At 53.1% G+C, this 18818-nt stretch overlaps 6 protein-coding genes across 6 annotated transcripts; 2 read left to right on the top strand and 4 right to left on the bottom strand.

Moving 5' to 3' along the window:
• Window positions 1-448: 448 nt before the first annotated feature.
• On the bottom strand, window positions 449-2823 carry PSV08DRAFT_384547 (FYVE zinc finger-domain-containing protein; the record flags this gene model as incomplete). The annotated part of the gene is made up of 3 exons (XM_014228816.2): window positions 449-910; window positions 972-2031; window positions 2174-2823. 3 exons carry the CDS (start codon window positions 2821-2823, stop codon window positions 842-844), a joined length of 1779 nt encoding a protein of 592 aa, XP_014084291.1. The 3' UTR covers window positions 449-841.
• Window positions 2824-3514: 691 nt separating this feature from the next.
• On the bottom strand, window positions 3515-8828 carry PSV08DRAFT_216140 (uncharacterized protein; the record flags this gene model as incomplete). The annotated part of the gene is made up of 3 exons (XM_014228817.2): window positions 3515-7590; window positions 8253-8709; window positions 8789-8828. The coding sequence occupies 3 exons, from the start codon at window positions 8826-8828 to the stop codon at window positions 3816-3818; spliced, it is 4272 nt and encodes a 1423-aa protein (XP_014084292.1). The 3' UTR covers window positions 3515-3815.
• A 634-nt stretch (window positions 8829-9462) lies between these two features.
• On the top strand, window positions 9463-11911 carry PSV08DRAFT_399061 (Alpha/Beta hydrolase protein; the record flags this gene model as incomplete). Its single annotated transcript, XM_014228818.2, has 5 exons — window positions 9463-9530; window positions 9577-9628; window positions 9680-11049; window positions 11105-11204; window positions 11254-11911. The coding sequence occupies 5 exons, from the start codon at window positions 9463-9465 to the stop codon at window positions 11818-11820; spliced, it is 2157 nt and encodes a 718-aa protein (XP_014084293.1). The 3' UTR covers window positions 11821-11911.
• A 174-nt stretch (window positions 11912-12085) lies between these two features.
• Window positions 12086-13970, bottom strand: PSV08DRAFT_216134 (uncharacterized protein; the record flags this gene model as incomplete). The annotated part of the gene is made up of 1 exon (XM_014228819.2): window positions 12086-13970. Exon 1 carries the CDS (start codon window positions 13904-13906, stop codon window positions 12086-12088), a length of 1821 nt encoding a protein of 606 aa, XP_014084294.1. The 5' UTR covers window positions 13907-13970.
• A 2193-nt stretch (window positions 13971-16163) lies between these two features.
• Window positions 16164-17721, top strand: PSV08DRAFT_384525 (cytochrome P450). Its single transcript, XM_014228820.2, has 2 exons — window positions 16164-16348; window positions 16503-17721. Exons 1-2 carry the CDS (start codon window positions 16191-16193, stop codon window positions 17704-17706), a joined length of 1362 nt encoding a protein of 453 aa, XP_014084295.1. The 5' UTR covers window positions 16164-16190; the 3' UTR covers window positions 17707-17721.
• A 374-nt stretch (window positions 17722-18095) lies between these two features.
• Window positions 18096-18716, bottom strand: PSV08DRAFT_170464 (Endoribonuclease L-PSP/chorismate mutase-like protein; the record flags this gene model as incomplete). Its single annotated transcript, XM_014228821.1, has 4 exons — window positions 18096-18266; window positions 18347-18514; window positions 18593-18606; window positions 18674-18716. The coding sequence occupies 4 exons, from the start codon at window positions 18714-18716 to the stop codon at window positions 18096-18098; spliced, it is 396 nt and encodes a 131-aa protein (XP_014084296.1).
• Between the last annotated feature and the right edge of the window lie 102 nt (window positions 18717-18818).

The following is an 18818-nucleotide window of genomic DNA, read 5'->3' as shown; positions in this document are numbered from 1 at the left end:
GGTTTAAGTATTATAGATGTTAACTTAGAAGGGGTGGATATAGATACTATAGAGTAGCTGTACGAGGACGCCGTCTACATCGAAGAGGCGTTAAAAGCCGAACGTCCGACCGATCGGCAGAAGGAGTTTTTAGAGAGATTTTGGTTAAGTAAGAGCAAGGCGTGGATAGGTTTGGTGCTTTGGTTTTATAGCAAAGCACTGGGTGTTCGATAGGCTGGAGATAGACTTGACGGCGTCACGGACTGTGTCGCGATTTGCTTGTGTGGACGCTGCTGGCGCGTGACGATATCGATGGGCGGGCGTGACGGTTTCGATGGGTGGAGCTGAGAATGGGCGCGCGCGGTTGCTGATTTGAATACCTGTATGACTAGTTCTAATAAATCCCAAAATTTTGTTTCACAAAAACGTTCCCGAAAGGCCGGAGCCAAAGAGCTTATCATAATCGAATAGTGCACTTCAATAACAATCAATACGCCAAAGCGGAGTCTAAACCCGTATCCATAGCAATGCCATCACCCCCCACCCATCCTTGATGAGTACCTCTATGCTAAACAATACCGATTATCGATGATAGGCGCTCCTTTAAGAAAAATGACAAAATGACAGAATACAAAGAAACGCTAAAGGAGGGACAAGAGGGTATACCTGAGGCAAATAACGCCGACGACGCATGATGTAGTGAAAAAAAAAGAGAGAGGAGGGGGCGAAAGAGCTGTGCGAATCAAGGATGTCCTGACCAAATGGTCTTATAACCAAAAGACTATCATGCTGGCGATCCGATGTAGAGTCTGAAGGAGAAAAAAAACAAGGAATGATGGCTAAGAGAGCCCCGATAAGGTCGTTATTCCTGCAATTGATGAGTAGGACATGCTCCTCGACCTTTCTTATTCCACCACTCTTTGATGCATGACTACCCTTTGTTAGCAAAGATTCTCCACCCTGTATCCAATGTCCAATGAAAAAGAACATACCTCATGAAACTTGCACCAACAAACCAGCCTTGCCATGCGATCTCCAGCCTCAAAGTCTTCCAAACAAATCGTGCATTCTGCTTGCGCCCCCTCATCATCCACACAGTCCTTCTCAGTTGCAATATAGGGGAACATGCCGCGCGCAGCATGGCTCATTCTATTGCTGGATCCTTCGCCATTGCCTGCACTGCTCATACCGCGGGTACGCTGAGTAGGCAGACTTGCTGATGTCTGTGGTGCAGGTGTTGCCTTGGGACCTGGGGAAGCTGAATGTAGGGCGATACAATCTTCAATGTGCCGAGTACGGTCCATCTCATCGCCATCAGGTCCCTTGGGCGGGAGCTCGTCCCCGCAAATAGGACATTCATCTTCCTCAGCGATCTGACGTCGAGGCTGAGGTAGCTGTGCGTGATAAGGATGTAGTGGCTGAGGGATTGCAGTGGAAGTGGCTTGTCCAAACGGCGAGCCTGCAAATGATGCGGCTCCAAAGGTTGACCGATGACGAGGGCGGTTACTTGACAATGTCTGCGAAATGAGTGGCGCGCGATGATGAGGATGTTGCTGTTGAGTGGCAGAGGGTGGGAGAGGAGGTAATCGTCGCTCTCCGATATTTGAGTTGCCGTGGTAACTCACTCGCCTATTCTGGCTGTTGTCGTTCGGAGTCTCGCGGTTAACATACACATGTCCTGGATTCACAAACCGTGACGCATCATGCGCACTTGATGCAGATCGATGAGCGCGTGGATGCGGTGGTGGGGCGTGGGGCGATCTGGGAGACGGGGCAAATTGCAATGGATACCTCGGGTCGCGGCCAGAGGGTTGATACTGCGGCGGTGGGCTAAAATTGGGATCAGGTACACATGGATTGCAAACGCGGACTTCCTCGCCTCCGCCTAGCGCTGGGTTGCGGAACGGGCCGAAAGCCGACATAGCATTCTCATCATCCCCGGTCAGATCAATGAAGTTCGCCGCCATTTCGGAAGGGGGATGGACGATGAACTGTCGGGGTATAGTGATACGATGTGGCGAACACGTGGCGCACACGACCCTTCCACATTTCCTGTTGGTAATCGTCAGCATATGCTTTGTCAAAACTAGGTTTGTTCCTGCGATTTGCAAGCTTCTTGCCCATTCTGGCGTGTATGCCCAGCTGGTCAAGACATGGACCGCGCGCCCAACAAGAAAGGGAGTTGCGAGCTTACCTGCAATGGTGCCTCCTAAGGAGAAATGTAAAGGGTCTCTTGCACACCGGACACTGCGTGACATCGCTATCCGGCTGCCATGGTGGCAGGACAATATCGCTCTGCCTTCTGACCGGCGTAGTGTTGGTATGTGGTGGGACGGGTGGTGTGGGCGGAAGCGCTCGCAAAGAGGCAGGCGGGGAATCCAGGACGATGGGGTCCATACTGGAGTTGCCCATGCTCTCAGAGTGCATCCGTATACTCGATGGCCGCCTCATAGGCGAGTCAGCTGTCGTCAGGCGTCGCTTGCGGTCAGAGCTGCGAGAGGACGGCGAGTCTGTACGCGGCGAGGGGCGGCTGGGGAGCGTGTATCGCATGGAAGAGGGGTTTGCGCGAGCTTCGTGGGCTGCAGCGGGGTCGAGCTCGCTGGAAGGTTGTTGCTGGTTAACATCGGTTTCGGTACCGTCTCTCAGGAAGTCCATCCACGTTTCGGGGTCTTGCGCCAGGAAATGCGACGCCACAACTCCCTCTGAATGCTGCCGAGAGCCATTTCCCATGAGAATGTCACGTTGTCCTTGTATATTGCTACTCGCGCCTTCATCATGACTCTCGTAGGCATGTGAGCTGCGAGCATAAGGTCCGCTCGGGCGCGGGGCAGCGTTCGGAGACATTTAAAGTGTATTTGGCCTGCGTGAGGAATCCAACGGCTGGTTGTAGAGGTGCAAAGAGCGTGAGCCTGGCGCCACAGCAACGCAAAGAGTCACTGCTCATGTGATTACAAAGTGGAGGGTTGGAGTCTACGTAGAGAAGGTCGGGCGGTATACGGCAATGTGCCGCCACTTTGTTCGTCTCCTTTACCTGGCTAGAACCGTGCTAAGGTAGCCGGTAGCAAGACTGCTCTCTCCCGTCAGCATCCCACCACGCCTCCAAGCATCGACATCTTCACTCACCTATCAATAGCAGAGGGTTGCGGTGAGGGAACAAGCGCGGAGGTGGGTCCTTGCGCGTCGGCTCGGCCAGGGGAACTTCGACCACTCGTCCTACACGGCGCATATAGCGGCAACTGCTGCAGTCCAGGTGAAGGCGAAGCAGGAAGGGTAGCAAGGCTGGGTTGGGCTACGCGATATTCATAGCCACGAAAAGCAAAGAGCGTTTCGGCCGGGCGCACCACGCTGAGGGTGCTGCGTGAATGCCTCAGGCGCCACTCCTATCGTTATCTTAGCGGTTTCACGCGACACATGACGCCACACCTTAGCCTCTCACGGAACAACTATGACCCGGGCAGCCCTGGCAGATCCCCAACGCCACAAAAGTCGTTGCTGCTGCAGGTCATCTGCAAAGCATTTGCATAGGCAACATCGGCTCCAAAGATAAATTATTTTAAATTACTATTGTGCATGCTGGCTCAACTAGCGGCTCTCCATGTCCTGCGTATATAAATAAATGAAATGTCTAGATAGCTTTGTACTTGCATGTGCCACTGAAAAGCACACTGCTTGCGCCCAACCAAGGGAAACGCCTCCCCCCTCCCCCGAACCCCGTTTTTTTGAGCAATTATACAGCAAAGAGATTCGTAAATGCACGGTCTGCGTTGAGATGTTTTACAAGTAGATCAGAACTGATGCCACAAGTGCAAGTAAGAAATGTCCTGGAGAAGCGGCCGTCACTTGTTGTGGCTGCGCCTGCTGTGTTGCGTGCTACCGCTGCGACTGCGGTCCACAATTTCTGCCGAAGCCTCAAGATGGCTTCCAGCACCATAACCATCGGTCTGAACACTGTCTTTCATCATGTGATGTTGGACGTAGCCGGTGCTCAGAGGCCGCTCACCCGTGCCAATCGCCCCTGGCGCATTTAAATCGCTGGTGCCGTCGTGATAATATATGCTCGATGCAGCAGAGGGCCCAGGAGTCCGTTCAGGTGATGGATCGTTGGACCCAAAAGGAAGACGGATAGGCAATCCACCAGATTCACTTGGCATTAAGTGATGGCTCTGCTGGGAATGCTGGTATCTGGAATTGGCTGTGTTTGAAACGTCCGTTGTGGTTGGTAATTGGTCTTGCAGCAGCTCAGAGTCGGTCGACGCTACTCGCCGCGAATTCTTGCGCGGTATTGTAGGCGTACGGCTTGGGGGCCCTGGTGGTTGTGTAATACGGGAAGATCGTGACCCAATCCTACTGGGCAGCTCGATTCCACCAAAACTCTCAATGGGACCCAAAGTCGGCGCTGTAGGTGAGACCCGATGCATCGGGTCGAATCGATCGTCGTCGCTGCTATCCGATTCACTGTCTGAAGAGTCGCGTCTGTTACCGCTCAAAACTGCAGCTGATGCTACACCAGAACTTCCTGGTGCATTCTTCGGCTGAGGGGGCGATTCTGGACTGTCCCGATAGGGCTCTTGTGCGATTTCGGGTGAGGTTGTGTCTTCTTCAACAGTCATCATCTGTGGCGGAATCCGCGTGCTCCTGACGACTTCGAAACCCTTGCTCTTTTCCTTCTTACGTCCACCAAGAAGATTCAAGCTCTTGAACCAGCCTGTCGCCGATGAAACAGGGCCCATGGGATCTGCCGGTCCAGTTTTCAACTTGCGCGTTGGTTGTGAGGATAAAGCAGGACCGCGAAGACCATAGTAAAAGTCCGACTCTCGGACGGAATAGTCGGTGGTAATATTCCTTCTGTCAAGATTAGAATCAGAGTCGTCCCGGTTCAATCGAAGATATGCCGGAGCCGGAGTGCCGGAATTACGTGAAGGACCCTCAAAAGGCATGGTAGTGTCCGCGTCAAATTGGTCCGAAAATGGAGCATTAGCAATGTCGGCGCTTCGGGCAGGAGCTTTGCCAGGTGCGCTGGCCGTTATCGAGTCCATAGTATGTTTTCTGGGTCGCGGAGGGCGGTAGTATGGATCAGCGGCATCCATTGCACCCATGGTAGGTCGCCTAGAGCTTTGGCCCGACCCACCACCCAGAAAGTTGAAAGGTACGGCGTTCTGTCCAGGGAACGGACTAGCGTTTCCAAAGTCGCCTTGGCTGAATCCTTCAAAGCCTACGCTCACACGCTGGCTATCTCGGTCGTATGGCTGGTTCAGAAGAACAGCCGAACTGGCAGACATACTCCGGGATCGACTGCTCATGAGCTGGATGTTCTTGTTCTCGTCATGGGCAAGCATGACAGCATTCGAGTTGAGACTGCTGCGAGCATGTCGATGAAGATTGCGCTTGGATAGTTGCCGCTTTCCAAAGACTGCAGTAAGACCACCTCTCTGGTCCCCGCCTACACCGGCAAGTCTTGCCGACACTTCGATGATGGTCTGAAGAGCATTCAGAAAGAAGCCGAATATCAAAACAATAGCATGGAGGAGCAAGATGATGTATCCGATCCAGCCTTTGGGTGCTTCGTCAACGTCGAGAGAGGGCACGAATGCCACCGAAAGCAAGACACAGACAAGTCGAATTATTGAAAAAAAAGTATGATAAGCGTTCATCGACGTATTCGATTGGAAGGGCCGGAAGGCGTGCAGGGTCAGAATTAGTATGACTTCACATATCGCAAGTACGATGATTTGGGCGATGCCTGAGGGCTGGATAGCACCAATGGCAATGCCACGTACAATCGTCAGCAACACGGGAATAAAGGCGAATGGTGCTGCATCGTCCGAGTAGGTGTTGTAAAGAGGCCCATATGTCAAGACGGTGGGTAGATCATCAAACAGGTGGGCTCGGGGGCGCGTGGTAAAGATGAACCAGAAGATCCATGTAACCACACCGGCGACAAGCAGGAGCATGATGACGGCGGTAACCACGACATATGTAGGCGAGCGTGGCGATACGACGAGCTGGAATAGCGACAACGCTATGATGGGAAGCAAAAAGTAGTTGAAAATGACGCGCACAATGTTGCCCGCAGTAAACGCCCAGTTCTTTCCAGTCAGATCACCGTCCTGAGTGTTGGTAAGCCAGCGCACAAGCCAGCGGACGAAGAATCCTAGTTGAGTAAGTGAGACTACACAGGCAATCAAGACAAGGAGGAAGACGGCCATGCACGCCCATATGTCTTCGTCTTTTGTCATTCCCACATATTGGCCAAGACGAGTGAGACCGTAGGTGCCGTTGACGAAATATATGCCGTCAATAAGACTCTGGGAGCCACTGCCCTCGCTGATGAAGCTTTGATTGAAGAGAAGAAGCGACCAGCTGGCCTGGCTGACGGCGGGCTGGAAGAAGCCTGGGTAGTTGAGGCTAAGACTGCCTGCAAGGACGATGAATTGGATGTACTGCAGACAATCGCCAAAACCCGGTGTGACTAAGCGCAAGAGATCTTCGTCTCGTCCGTAGTTGCTCGTAGAGCGGAAGACGTTTGAGGTTCCCCAGGGGCTGCATGTAGCGGCAAAGACGGTGGCGATACCAACGAGGGCCAGTATGGCGGCGGGGAAGTAGCGAAGAGAGTCTGCAAGCTTCTTTCCAAGGTCTGGGGTGATGTTGGCAGATATGCAGCCGAGTGGAGTAGCGTTGTCGTTTCCAGAGACAATGCGCATTGTCGAGGCCCATGTTGAGAATGCATACGAACTGCTGAAATCGCGTGCAACGGTGACGGCTGGCAAAGTCCAATATTGGCTGGCGTTTGCACTAAAAGCAGGCGCAATAGGACAGCTGGTGTTGAGGACGGACATGCAGAAGCGGGCAGGGGGTGCGCTGTAAGCAGAGTAAGAGACGACCTTGTTGTTCCAGAAGAGGGTGGTATAGTGTCTTTGGTTTTCGTTCAGGTCGACGAGTTTGCCAAACGTCTTGTTCGGGTCCTTCCAGTTATCGTCGTCCAGCGGCGGGTACTCGCCAACCTGGGTTTGGCCAGAGACATTTCCGTAGACAGTAAAGTTCAATCGGTATTCGGGGCTGAAGTCTGCCCAGACGTACTCGGGGGTGAAGCGAAGATATGGCGTCTGCTTGCCGTCGGCGAGGTAGATGTGTGTCAGACAGTCTCGGAAGTTTACAAACACGGCGCTGGCGAGGGGCAGGAGGGAGGCGAGGACGAGGACGAGGACAAGGGGCGACAGGGTGGTGATGGCGGGCAGGAGGGACCGTCTGCATCTCCGTCTGGACCGGGGTGGCGTATGTGCGGGCTGTACAGCGGGCACGTCGAGGTGGGTGGTGTCTTGTCGCCGTGGTGCGCCATTGCGCAGTGTGCTAACGGGCATCATGACGTCCCCCTCTTCATGTTCGCCTGGCCGTCTGCTCCCCGGGGCCAACGCGGACAAAGGAGTGGGCAGGAGGGCGGGCGGTTGGGATGGGTGATGCGATTGTATGCGCTGGGCGTGAAGGGCGTGGAGAGGCGCGGGTCCTTGGGCGAGGGGGAGGGCTGGAGAGGCAGAGCTGGTGGGCGAGGAATTGGTGGCGGCGGCGGTGGTGGTGGTGGTGGTGAAAGCAAGTAGGGGAGCGGGCGAGGATGGGCTGGTGCGAGTGAAACAGGCGTCAGAGAAGGCGATGTCGATGAGCTGGCAGGGGCGACGGGCGCGGGGCGATCAGCAGCGGCAGCTGAGGCTAGCGCAAGGGCAGGGGCAAGGCAAAAAGACAGCAACGGCGGGATAGCGAGTGTACGAAGAGAAAAGCGAGGTCGGGTCGGGGTGCTGGGCAGAGCGGGCCAGGCGGTTGGGAGGGAGGAGACGACTCCTGAAGCCAGTGTGTGGCCGTGGGGTGCAGCAAGCACAGCGGACCACGGTCGCAGGCGCTAGCTTCGTATAAGACGGTGGTGCAGCAGCAGAGGCACTGCTTTGGGTTTGACTCGAGGCGCTCGCGGCCGCCGTGCAAATGGCCATGTCATGGTGGTGGTGCTTAAGCCTCCGCCGAGCAGGGCGGCATCCTCGTCTTAGCAGCCGTCTGCTATCACCACCACCAAGCCGCCTGCAACGTCACAAAGCGTCGTTGCTGATATCCCGCCAGATGCGGCCCTGTGTGCATCCATGTGCCCGTCTACATGTGCAAGCACTGCAGAGGCCCGAGGCCATCGAGATTCATGACAGGCATGCCATGTGTGATTGGACCCTCGTGGGGACGCATGTTTGTTTAGCAACTTCGGAAATACGGAACTGCTGCGCCCGCTTCTCCTTACTTACATACATTCGTCAGCACCCTCGTGTCGACATGTTGACCACCGACGGTTGATTACCCACCCGGCTCGTGCAGATGCCTCCTCGTCTTGCTCCTCGTCCAACCGCCCTTGACACGGCTTACTCATGAACGCCCGCAGGCCCATCTCGTGCTGTCCATCCTCGTCGGAACCGTGGCGCAGCCGTTCAACTAAATTTAGCGCCTCTTGGGCGATCGCTCGTTTCAAGGCCGGCCACTGCCAACTGCTAACTCGCCAGACACACACACCAATCCTCCACCAACACACCTGCATGCTGTGTGTGTGCTTGACGGCATGCTTTTGCCCAAACCCAACCGCGTCGGTGTATCTGCCGCTCGGCGCTCTCAGTCTGTGTGTCGCCTTCGATGCCTGTGCGTGTGCTCTTACACCCACGCCGGCGCATGGCTGCTCTGCGAACAGCACGTGACTGCGTCTTGACATGCCTAGTGCTGCTAGTAGTGCCTCGTTCACGGACACCCACAACTCTGGTTCAACTAAGTCTACCCGCTGTTTGACCAGTACCTTGAGCGTGGAAATAGACGACTTGTCCTGACTTTGGCATCGTGCTAATGCATGCGCAGGGTTGCGAGCGGCAGAACCGATGTGGAGCGGCGATCCCAGCACGTGGAATGGCTTACTTTTCGCGTCTTTTGCATCTCAACCGTCCCGATTGCCTACCTGCTCTTCTCCATGTACCTGTGTACATATCTGCATGCCGACGAGGTAGCACGTCATCTTGGCGAACATGTCTGGCCCATCTCATGCCCTCGCCCTTATAGGCGCAACCAACATGTGTCGCGCCTCCCTGTAGCTTGGCATTCCCTCGTGTTCCTCCAGCCAGGCCTTGCGTCCGTCCCCCTCAAGCTCCATCCGGCAGGTCGTGATAGTCCGCCATGCAGCTCGTCATCGACTCCACCCCTATCATCCATACCATGGTTAATGAGGAAAAAGCCCACCGCCTGTCCGCCCTCCGGCCAAGTTCAAGTCAAGCGAAGGCGTGGAAAGCTTCCTTGGCAGACTGCAAATGAGGAAGGTGCCAGTCCTGCAGTCCCACTTACTACCAACAGCCTTGCCAGTCGCCCCATCTTGCATTCGACATACTGCCGTATATATTGCTTTACCGTGCCCAAAAATGCATTTGCGCCCTGACTTCTGTACCTGCAAAGTCGTGAACCTGTCAGGCCGAGAAATCAGTCATGGCCATGAAGACCGCTTTTCTGGCTGCCAGTCTCGTGCTGCAGTCCGCCCGGGCCATCGACGTTGAGTGCGTATAGCTTGACAGGCTCATGAGAGAATACTGACATGGCCAGGGGACTGCTTGCTGCTCCTCGCCGAAGCAATGGCATTCTCAGCCCCAAAGGCGTACGTTACTTGACCTACATCAAAGGCTTGTTATACTGAAGTAAACAATAGGACCGAGCACTCTTCTCAGAGACCAAGTTCAATTGGACCACTGAAAAGGCCAGCACAGCTTGGTACTTCCTCGATACCGAGACTGGAGATGTCAAGAAAGCTCCATTTGGAAGCGCTGCTTCAGAGGTCGTCTGGGTTGGCGATAATGACGACAGCATCCTCTACATCAACTCAACCAACGAGCAGATCCCTGGCGGCGTGACCCTTTACACTGCCGATCTCAGCAAAGACACCTTTGAGCCGACCCTGGTTGCATCTCTGCACGCTCCGCTATCCGGCCTCAAGGCTGTAAAGACAGAATCCGGAATCAACTTCGTCGGCAACTGCCTTGCTTACGAACACAACGGATCTGCATACAACCCAGAGCTTGTCACCGCGCCCAAGACCTCTGGCCAACTGTACGATGCCAACTTTGTGCGCCACTGGAACTACTACATTACAGCCGAACGCGTTTCGGTCTTCAGCGGTGTCTTGAGCAATCTCAATGGCACGTACTCTTACGATGGAAAGCTTACCAATTTGCTCTCGGGCATGAACTACACAATCACCCGTCCGGAAAGCCCTGTTCAGGCCTCTTCAAGCGATCCTGGCGACTATGACCTCTCTCCTAACGGCAAGCTGGTAGCATTCCGCACCAAGTCTCCGGACCTCCCCAAGGCAAACTACACCGCTAGCTACATTTACGTCGTTCCTTTTGATGGTTCCGAGGTTGCAGTCCCTGTCAACGGTCCAGGCACTACCGCTCCCGAAACCGCTCAAGGTGCATCTGGTGCTCCTGTATGGTCACATGACAGCAGCAAGCTGGCATACACCCAACAAGATGGAATCGACTACGAATCCGACAAATACAAGCTGTACGTAGCAGAAATCGACGGTACCAACAGCAAGGTCCGCTCGGTCGCCGAGGACTGGGATTCCAGCCCTACAGGTCTCAAGTGGAGCCATGATGATGTTGATCTATGGGTTACGTCGGAGCTGCATGCCTCTATCCGCCTGTGGCTGGTGCCCCAAGATGCGCCGGCTGACTATAAGCCAACCAACTTCACTGGTCCTGATACTTCGATTGCTGGATTTGGAATCCTTGCTGATGAAACTGCCTTTGTATCGGCATCAGCCAGTTGGACTAGCCGTATGTTCTACAAGCAGCACCCCGGTCAGGACAAGGAGGTTCTTTTTACCGCCAATGAGGTCGATCCCGAACTTGAGGGCTTGAAGCCTGACTCCGTGTCAAACTTCTGGATCACAAACGAGGATGGAGACGACGTTCAGACATTTATGTTCTATCCTACCGATTTCGATCCTTCCAAGAAGTACCCACTTGCTTTCATCATCCACGGAGGTCCACAGTCTACTCAGGGTGACACCTGGAGGTACGTACACTATGCACAAACCATATTTTCTGCTCCCGTGCTAACAAATGAAAAGTACGCGTTGGAACCTGAGGACGTGGGCCGATCAAGGCTTCATTGTGACCACCACACAATTCACCGGATCGCCATCTTACAGCCAGGCCTTTACCGACAAGGTAAGAAGCTCCAACCCTCCGCTCAAAACAATGCTAATCCGCCGTCTAGATCCAGGCAAACTGGGGTGGCAGCCCTTACAGAGACCTCGTTCAAGTCTTTGAGCACCTTCGCGACAACGTCGACTACGTTGACACGGACCGCGCTATCGCTGCCGGTGCCTCTTTCGGTTGCTACATGATCAACTGGATCCAAGGCCACGCCCTCGGCCGCGAATTCAAAGCCCTTGTCTGCCATGACGGCAAAATTAACCAAGTCGCCTCCTACGGCACAGACGAACTCTGGTTCATCCAGCGCGACAACAACGGCACCGTCTGGGAAAACCGCGAGAACTACGAGATGTGGGAGCCCCTTGCTCACTTTGCCAATGCTAGCACCCCTGAATTCGTTATTCACAACGACCTTGATTACCGTGTCCTCCAGGGAGAAGGCCTCCAGACTTTTAATATCCTACAGAGTCTGGGTGTGCCCTCGCGCTTCTTGCATTTCCCGGATGAGGGTCACTGGGTTACCAACAGGCATAACAGTTTGCTTTGGCACAAGTCGATTTTCAACTGGATTCGGTACTGGGTGGGGCTTGATGAGGAGTTGTCTACCGATGGAGTTATTACGCAGTAATGATGTGGATGACATGTTCAGGCTATGATATAGCCAATGCTAACAGTAACTTACTGTAGCATCTAGTGCTAATATAATTACGCTTTTCAAAATGTGGAGATTTGGAACTTGACTGTGATGCTCGTTTCAGACATTTGGAGGCAAAAAAAAAATCAGACAACGCATATGACATGACTGTACACAAATGTATGTAGAGAATTCTACACGGGATTTTTGCCAACACCAAATACACATCCGCAGACAACAAGTCCCCTCCCACACGACTTTAAAGCCTCGCCCTCTCCATCCTCGCCTTAGGATGTCTCTCATCAATCCTCGGCAACTTGGCACTCCAGGTACTCCCATTCCTCAGGAAAAGCCTCCTCCAATCCGTCGGATTAAGCGGCGCCTGTGCCCACCTCATGCACCTCTTGGCCGCAACCTTGGCCCTCTTATCCTGGGCAATCCCACTCGCGGCCGCGACCTTGGACCCGCGCTCAGCGCCAAAGTTACTGGGGATCGCCTGGCTAAACTCCTTTGCGCTGACTTGAAGCAGAGCCTCTGTATCCGCCTTGATGCGGTCTACCAGAAGGCGAATGGAGGACTCGGGGCAATGCGCGTCGTGGGCGCGGCGCTGCCAGTACTCGAGGAAGCGATAGGCGTGGCCGAGCATGCCGCACATTGCGCCTGCGGAGTGCAAGAAATGGCCGTTGCCAAAGGAGTCGCCGGCGACGACGCCGTTAGTGGCGACGCGGGCGTCGTTGCCGATGCGCTCGACGAGACTGAAGGGTTTGGGGCCGTAGACCATGGCTACGCGGCGGAGCTCGTCGGGCGAGATTTCGAGGATGAGCGAGGCTTGCGAGATGTAGTAGTCGTATAGCAGGAGTTGGTAGGCGGCGAAGTACTCGGCAGAGTCTTTGCTTGCCGTGGGACACACGAGGCCGCGGGCTGCTGGGCAGAGTGACATGTGCTCAGGGACTTCGACGATGAGCCAGGAGATGCGAGGGTCTTTTTCGTGACCCACGGCGATTTGGCGGACCCACGTTTCGTTGCCGTGGTGGTCGAATTCTGAGGCTATGCGTCGGCGGAGGCGGCCGTCGACGAGGATGTTGAATTGGCCGGCGACGAAGTCGGCTTGAGCGACTTTGGGGCCTTGGCCGTCGCCGTGGTCGACTTCTACGTCGTGCTGTTGAAATCCCAGATCTTCTGCTTCGCGACAGTTGATGCCTGTTGCGATGCTGAAGAGCTCTGGGACGCCGAGATCGATGAAATCGCTTCCTGGTGTACGGATGCGCTGGAGGTCGTTGTGGTATTGTACTTCAGTCACTTCTTCGATACGGATCTGAACACGACCGCAAGGAAGATGGACTAGCCCGCTTCCATCCTGTACAACGCGATGCTTGGAGAACAGACGACATCGAGGTGTTCTTCCGGCATTCAGGTCAATCTTTTCCAGCTGCTCAAGGTACCTCCGGAGAAGAAGCTGGATAGAAAAAGCTGCGGCCTGCCATGTTGATGGCCCATCAAGTACTTCACGCATGTCGGTCCGGATCTTGCTTGCATCTGGCGCAGTAGGCATGTTTGGAGGTGGCACAGATGTTACAGTACGATGTGGTCGTCCATCTTTCCAACGATCATCAATGTACTCGATGTCATGGATGTCGCCAACCATGTGGTGGCTCTTGTCGTATCCTTCGATGATTGCTCCTGGTATGATAACCCCAGCCATTGTTGACTGAGAGTAGAATAGACCAGCAAGTGTGAACGGCGATCCATCAAGTCTCTTTGGCATATTTTCGAGGCCGTAGCAGTCCAGCATCATCTTATCGATCAGTCCCAGCTGATGATACATGTCCTCGCGGATATTCCAGTGTACGCCTAGAAAAGGATCGCCACGAAGTTCAACACCGACAGCACGTCGACCCATGGCTATGGTCCATAGCATGGCCAGCATGTTTGTGCCCCCAAGGCCAATGGCCACAAAGTCCGCATCTTTGACCCCTATCAGATCCGCCGAGCGACTACCGCCGGGAGTCATGACATTTTGGGTCCGCTCTTGGGCTAAGTACTCTGTTGTCATATAAGAGCTTTTGTTAATTGAAGCCATATAGGCGGTAGTGCGGACTCTATGTCACGAGTTGGTATTGGTAAGGTATTGTGGGCAACTTTAAAAGTCTGGAAAAGAAAAGAAAAAAATGGACTCGTGAGAGACCATACTGACCAAGATAGATCGCGATCTCAGTATCCCACTGAGACTTGAAATCGCAGCTTAAGCCTGTATTTGGGGTTTGACCTTCTCAACCAAGCAAGTGCCGATCCTTCCATGCACAGTCTTACAGGGTTCTTTTGACGACCTCTCTATCGGGTTTATCTGTCATCTGAGTCTGTGATACTGTATCAGTTCAGCAGAGAGGTCGCCCTTATGGCATTATGGTGTTCTCCTCACCATGGCTTTACGTGGTTTTCAGACGCGGTAATGAGGCGAACGCGATACTGCGGCTCCAGTAGAGTGCGACCACATGTTCGCTCCACGGGGCTCGCACAAGCAATACTGGATAGACGCGACTAGCGTCTTCTTCGGATATAGCGTCCTATGTGGCACTTCATATCTAACTTATCTGAGGTAGTTTAGTTGAACGGAACAGGAGACTGATCAGTGCGCTGCAGTGTCAATCACATTGATGCCCACATGGGCCCGTAAACACGAGAAGCGAACTATCACAGTGTACCTCTTACTACTTGTGAACATACCCCACGAAATCCAGGCATCCCTTCTCTTATTTCGGGAATTGCGGCTTTGTAGAATTCATGATCGATCCAAGATAAATTCTCCGCAGATATGCGAAAATGGAGGGCCTGATACTTGGCGCATTATATGGTTCATGTCGAAGATGGGAACGAGTCAACAGTCGCAGGTGACCAGTAATAAATGGAGGAGAAGTCATTGAGGCGACCAACTAGAACTCCCCATAGACGCGCATTCTCTAGGATTTGTGCACAAGGGGGAGTGGGGAAAGCGGAGAAATCATAGTGCGCACCAATCCGCGGACGGCAAGACGGGCCGACGCTAGATCAAACACAAACTTGATGACCGTTCACCCCCAACACAGAACAGCATTACCGATCTTATCCAGGCAACAATTCAAAGCTCTGAATGGCGCGGAGAGAGAAATGGGCTACCTCGGCCAGTTTTCACATGTCTAGGGACATGCCGAACTCCACATAGCAGCCAATCTCTTATTGGCTTGGGGCTTTTGACCCTATCAAAGTGGTTCGACCTCAACTACATATCGATCAACCTTTTATCTGGTCTAGTCACATGCTGGAATCGGATACGGCAGCTTTGATAGGAAGCAATATTCACTCTCGGGATTGAAGCTGTGACATTCATTCACGGGTTCAGCTAATAAGAGCTTTAACAGGTAGTTCAGGTTCAAACCCTGCATCTGCAAGATCCTCCTGAGTCTGATAAAGTATTGTGGTATTCACAAATCTCGATTCAAGCGCCGTTTTCTGCAATCAATACCATTACTGCAGTGCTGAGCTAGGTGGAAGTAGGGCTATTTCCAGTGAAGAAGCCTGCATATATCAATGATTAACTTCAAGAGCTCTTGAGGTTCTTTAAAATAAAGGCGGAGATTTTGATGTAGGAAAGAGGGTTGGCATAAAAGCTATAATTGCTAGATCTGAAAAAAGATTCGCAGTCCTCATGATGAAGTAATTGACGCTGAACTGAACCAAAGATCGTGGATGGCGCCATCATCGGCATCAATTCCAGGCATCGTTCCATGTCAAGTTGTGGATCCTGAAAGTGATGTTACCAGTCGGCAGGAAGATACCACGCCGGAACCACAAGCTCCATAGGACGCTACAGTTTATCAAGACCCTGGGTTTGAGTAGTGTACAATCTCGTTCACAGAGCATAGTATCTAAGAAGGGGTCAGAGAATGCCTCGGGTCTGGGTTTACAGCCGGAAGAAGAATGGTGACGTGAATTTCAATAAGACCCTTAGCCAACTGAAATCACGACAGTGTGCTAATGTGGCACCCTCCAACTCGACCCTGACCAAAGTACTCTCATCTATAGTCATACGTCTCCGCACGGGAGTTAAGGTCAAATTTCTCTACAAAACCCCCGTGATGGGCTCTTTTGACCATGGCATCATCTCCCCCTTCACTTCTTTTCCTTGCATACTTCACTGTCGGTAAACATGTCGTACACATTGGGCGACGCCGGCAATGTGAGGAACGTGATTTTCGCGATCGCAGCGTTGAGCTTCTTCTTGTATAGATTATGGGAAAATCGAGTTCGAAGAAAGGCAAATGGCACATGACCATTTCTCTGATCCGACTACTAACATTTCAAAGGAACAAGATGAATTTGGAAAAGGAATGGGTTGCGAACCAGTGCCTAAGTTGGTCACTAAATGGCCTCTGGGCGTGGACCTTCTTTTCAAGGCTGGCCGTCATGTAAAGGATCAAACATTGATGCAATTCTTTACCGGTATTGTGGAGTCGAGTGGATATACACATGAGCAGCGACTGCGTAAGTTGGAAATACGGGGTTTCGGGAACAACGCTGATGATTACAAGTCGGTAAGATAACTTACAATACGATCGAGCCTAAGAATATTGAGGCAGTTCTTGGAACTCAGTTCGAAAGTCAGTCTGTAAGCTACATCTTCTAAACCCTTTGACTAACAGAGTTTCAGACTTTGGCGTTGGGAAGCGCTTCCACAATTTCTATCCTCTGATGGGAAGTAGTATCTTTACTCAAGATGGAGCAGAGTGGAAGCATTCGCGTGCAATTCTCCGCCCCCAACTAGCAGCGAACCTCCAAAAGAACTACGACGCAGTCGAAAGTGCAGTCGATAAACTCATCAAGTCTATCCCAGATGATGCGGTCGTAGATTTACTGCCCCTTTTCTATGAACTAGCCCTCAACACAACATTGTTCCTCCTGTTCGGAAGCACAATGGGCTACTCGCAAACCGGCGACAACCCAGGCGAAGGCGAAGAATTTGCCGAAGCCTTTCTAGTAGCACAGGAATACCTATCTCATCGGGGCCGCCTGGGGGATTACTACTGGCTTGCCAATTCGAAGAAGTTTCAGCGTGCCTGCAAAATCACTCACCGCTTCATCGACCGGGGCATCGAAGCAGCACTCAAGGACCCAAAGGACGACGGCACCGGGAAGAACGCCAGCTTCTGCAGTGCTCTCCGCCGCAAAACCTCGGACAGAAAAGCAATCCGTGCACAATGCCTCGCCGTCCTCCTAGCAGGCAGAGACACCACAGCCTGCACTCTCTCCTGGGCATTCCGCCTCTTTGTGCGCCATCCCCGAGTCTTCGAGAAGCTCCGTGCAGAAATCGACACAACAATCGGTCTCGGCAAAGATGCGCCGCACCCAACTCGCGCCACAATGAAACGCATGCCCTACCTCGACGCAGTCTTCAAAGAAGTCCTTCGCCTCTACCCCATCGCCCCCGTCAACGGCCGCACCGCAAACTGCACAACCACACTCCCCATTGGCGGCGGACCCTTAGGCCAATCCCCCTTCCTCGTCCGCAAAGGCGAAGTCATCGGGTACTCTGTGTACGTCATGCACCGCCGCAAAGACCTCTACGGCGAAGACGCCCACGAGTTCCGGCCCGAGCGCTGGGAAGACGGATCTTTGTTCCGCAGGATAGGATATGGGTACTTGCCTTTTAACGGGGGCCCGAGGGTGTGCTTGGGGCAGGAGTATGCGCAGCTCGAGATTGCGTATACGATAGTGAGGCTGATTCAGAATTTCCCCAATATGAAGTTGCCCGAGGATGAGACGGTGGTGCCGACGGGTATGGAGAAGCAGGCGCTTACGCTGGTGCTTGCGCCGGGGGATGGGGCTCGGGTTCATATGCGCTCGTAGGGGAGTGAGGGGTGGTTGAGGTTTTTGTGTGGGTTTTAATGGGAACGTAGTGTGTCGATAGGTGGGTTCTTTGTAGGAAGGACGTTCTAGTTAATCAATCAGCTATTGATGTTATCGGCGGTAACTTATTCATGATTCGACGTATTCTGGACTTTGGCTCGGAAGAAGAGGTAATAGGAAATCATGCTCCACACGATGAATATTCGGCACTCTTGTCAATGAGATCCGATAACTTGTTCTTTGATTTCTTTCCCCTCTCTCTCAAGGCCATTCCAGGCCCACAGAATCTATGTCCACATCTCACCCTCCTATGTCCCTTTACCCTAGACGCGCATTTTCATCGTCGTTTAACCTATACACAAGCATCAACAAATCAGCGCCGCGGACCCTTACAACTTCGCGCTCATACCGTTATAAGCAATGCACTCAATCTCGACGGGGACACCCTTCGGCAGCTGCTTAACCGCAACACAGCTGCGCGCAGGCTTGTGTGAAAAGTACTGTTCGAAGACGCCGTTCATCTCGGCGAAGTGGGCCATGTCGTCAAGGAAGACGTTGACCTAGCATTTCCCTCTCCGTCAATTACACTATCTCTCTCGTACAAGATAGGTTATAGAAGGTAGGTTGTTCAAAAACGCACCTTGACAACGCGGTCCAGACCAACGCCCGCCTCGGTGAGAATACCCTTGATGTTCTCGCAGCACATCTTGGTCTTGTCTGCGATGCTGCCTTCGATCAGGTTGCCCTTTGTGTCTGCGGGGATCTGGCCTGAGACGAAGATGCTGGGGCCGGCGATGATGGCTTGGGACTAATGAGGATAGTATGGTTAGGGCTCGTCAGGTGTAAAGGTACTTGGAGGTTTGATTGTAATCCGGGAAGAACGTACGTAGGGTCCCGCAGCTATGCTGCATCGTTAGCATTCACTCACAACATGAACGTGTCGAGAGTAATCGGGAGGGGAACGTACGAGGGCAGGCATTGGCAGTGGATACTTTCTTGATTTCCGACATCTTTCTTCGTTGCTCAGTTGTAATGGTTTGGTGTCCAATTGATAATCTCTTTGTTGAAGGAGGGAAGGTAGTAGTAGAGGCAGCTCTCTCAACGCACAAAAG

The sequence above is a fragment of the Bipolaris maydis genome (assembly GCF_028858645.1).
Source record: "Bipolaris maydis strain C4 unplaced genomic scaffold PSV08scaffold_2, whole genome shotgun sequence".
Taxonomy (NCBI): domain Eukaryota; kingdom Fungi; phylum Ascomycota; class Dothideomycetes; order Pleosporales; family Pleosporaceae; genus Bipolaris; species Bipolaris maydis.
This window is presented reverse-complemented; position numbering and strand designations above follow the sequence as displayed.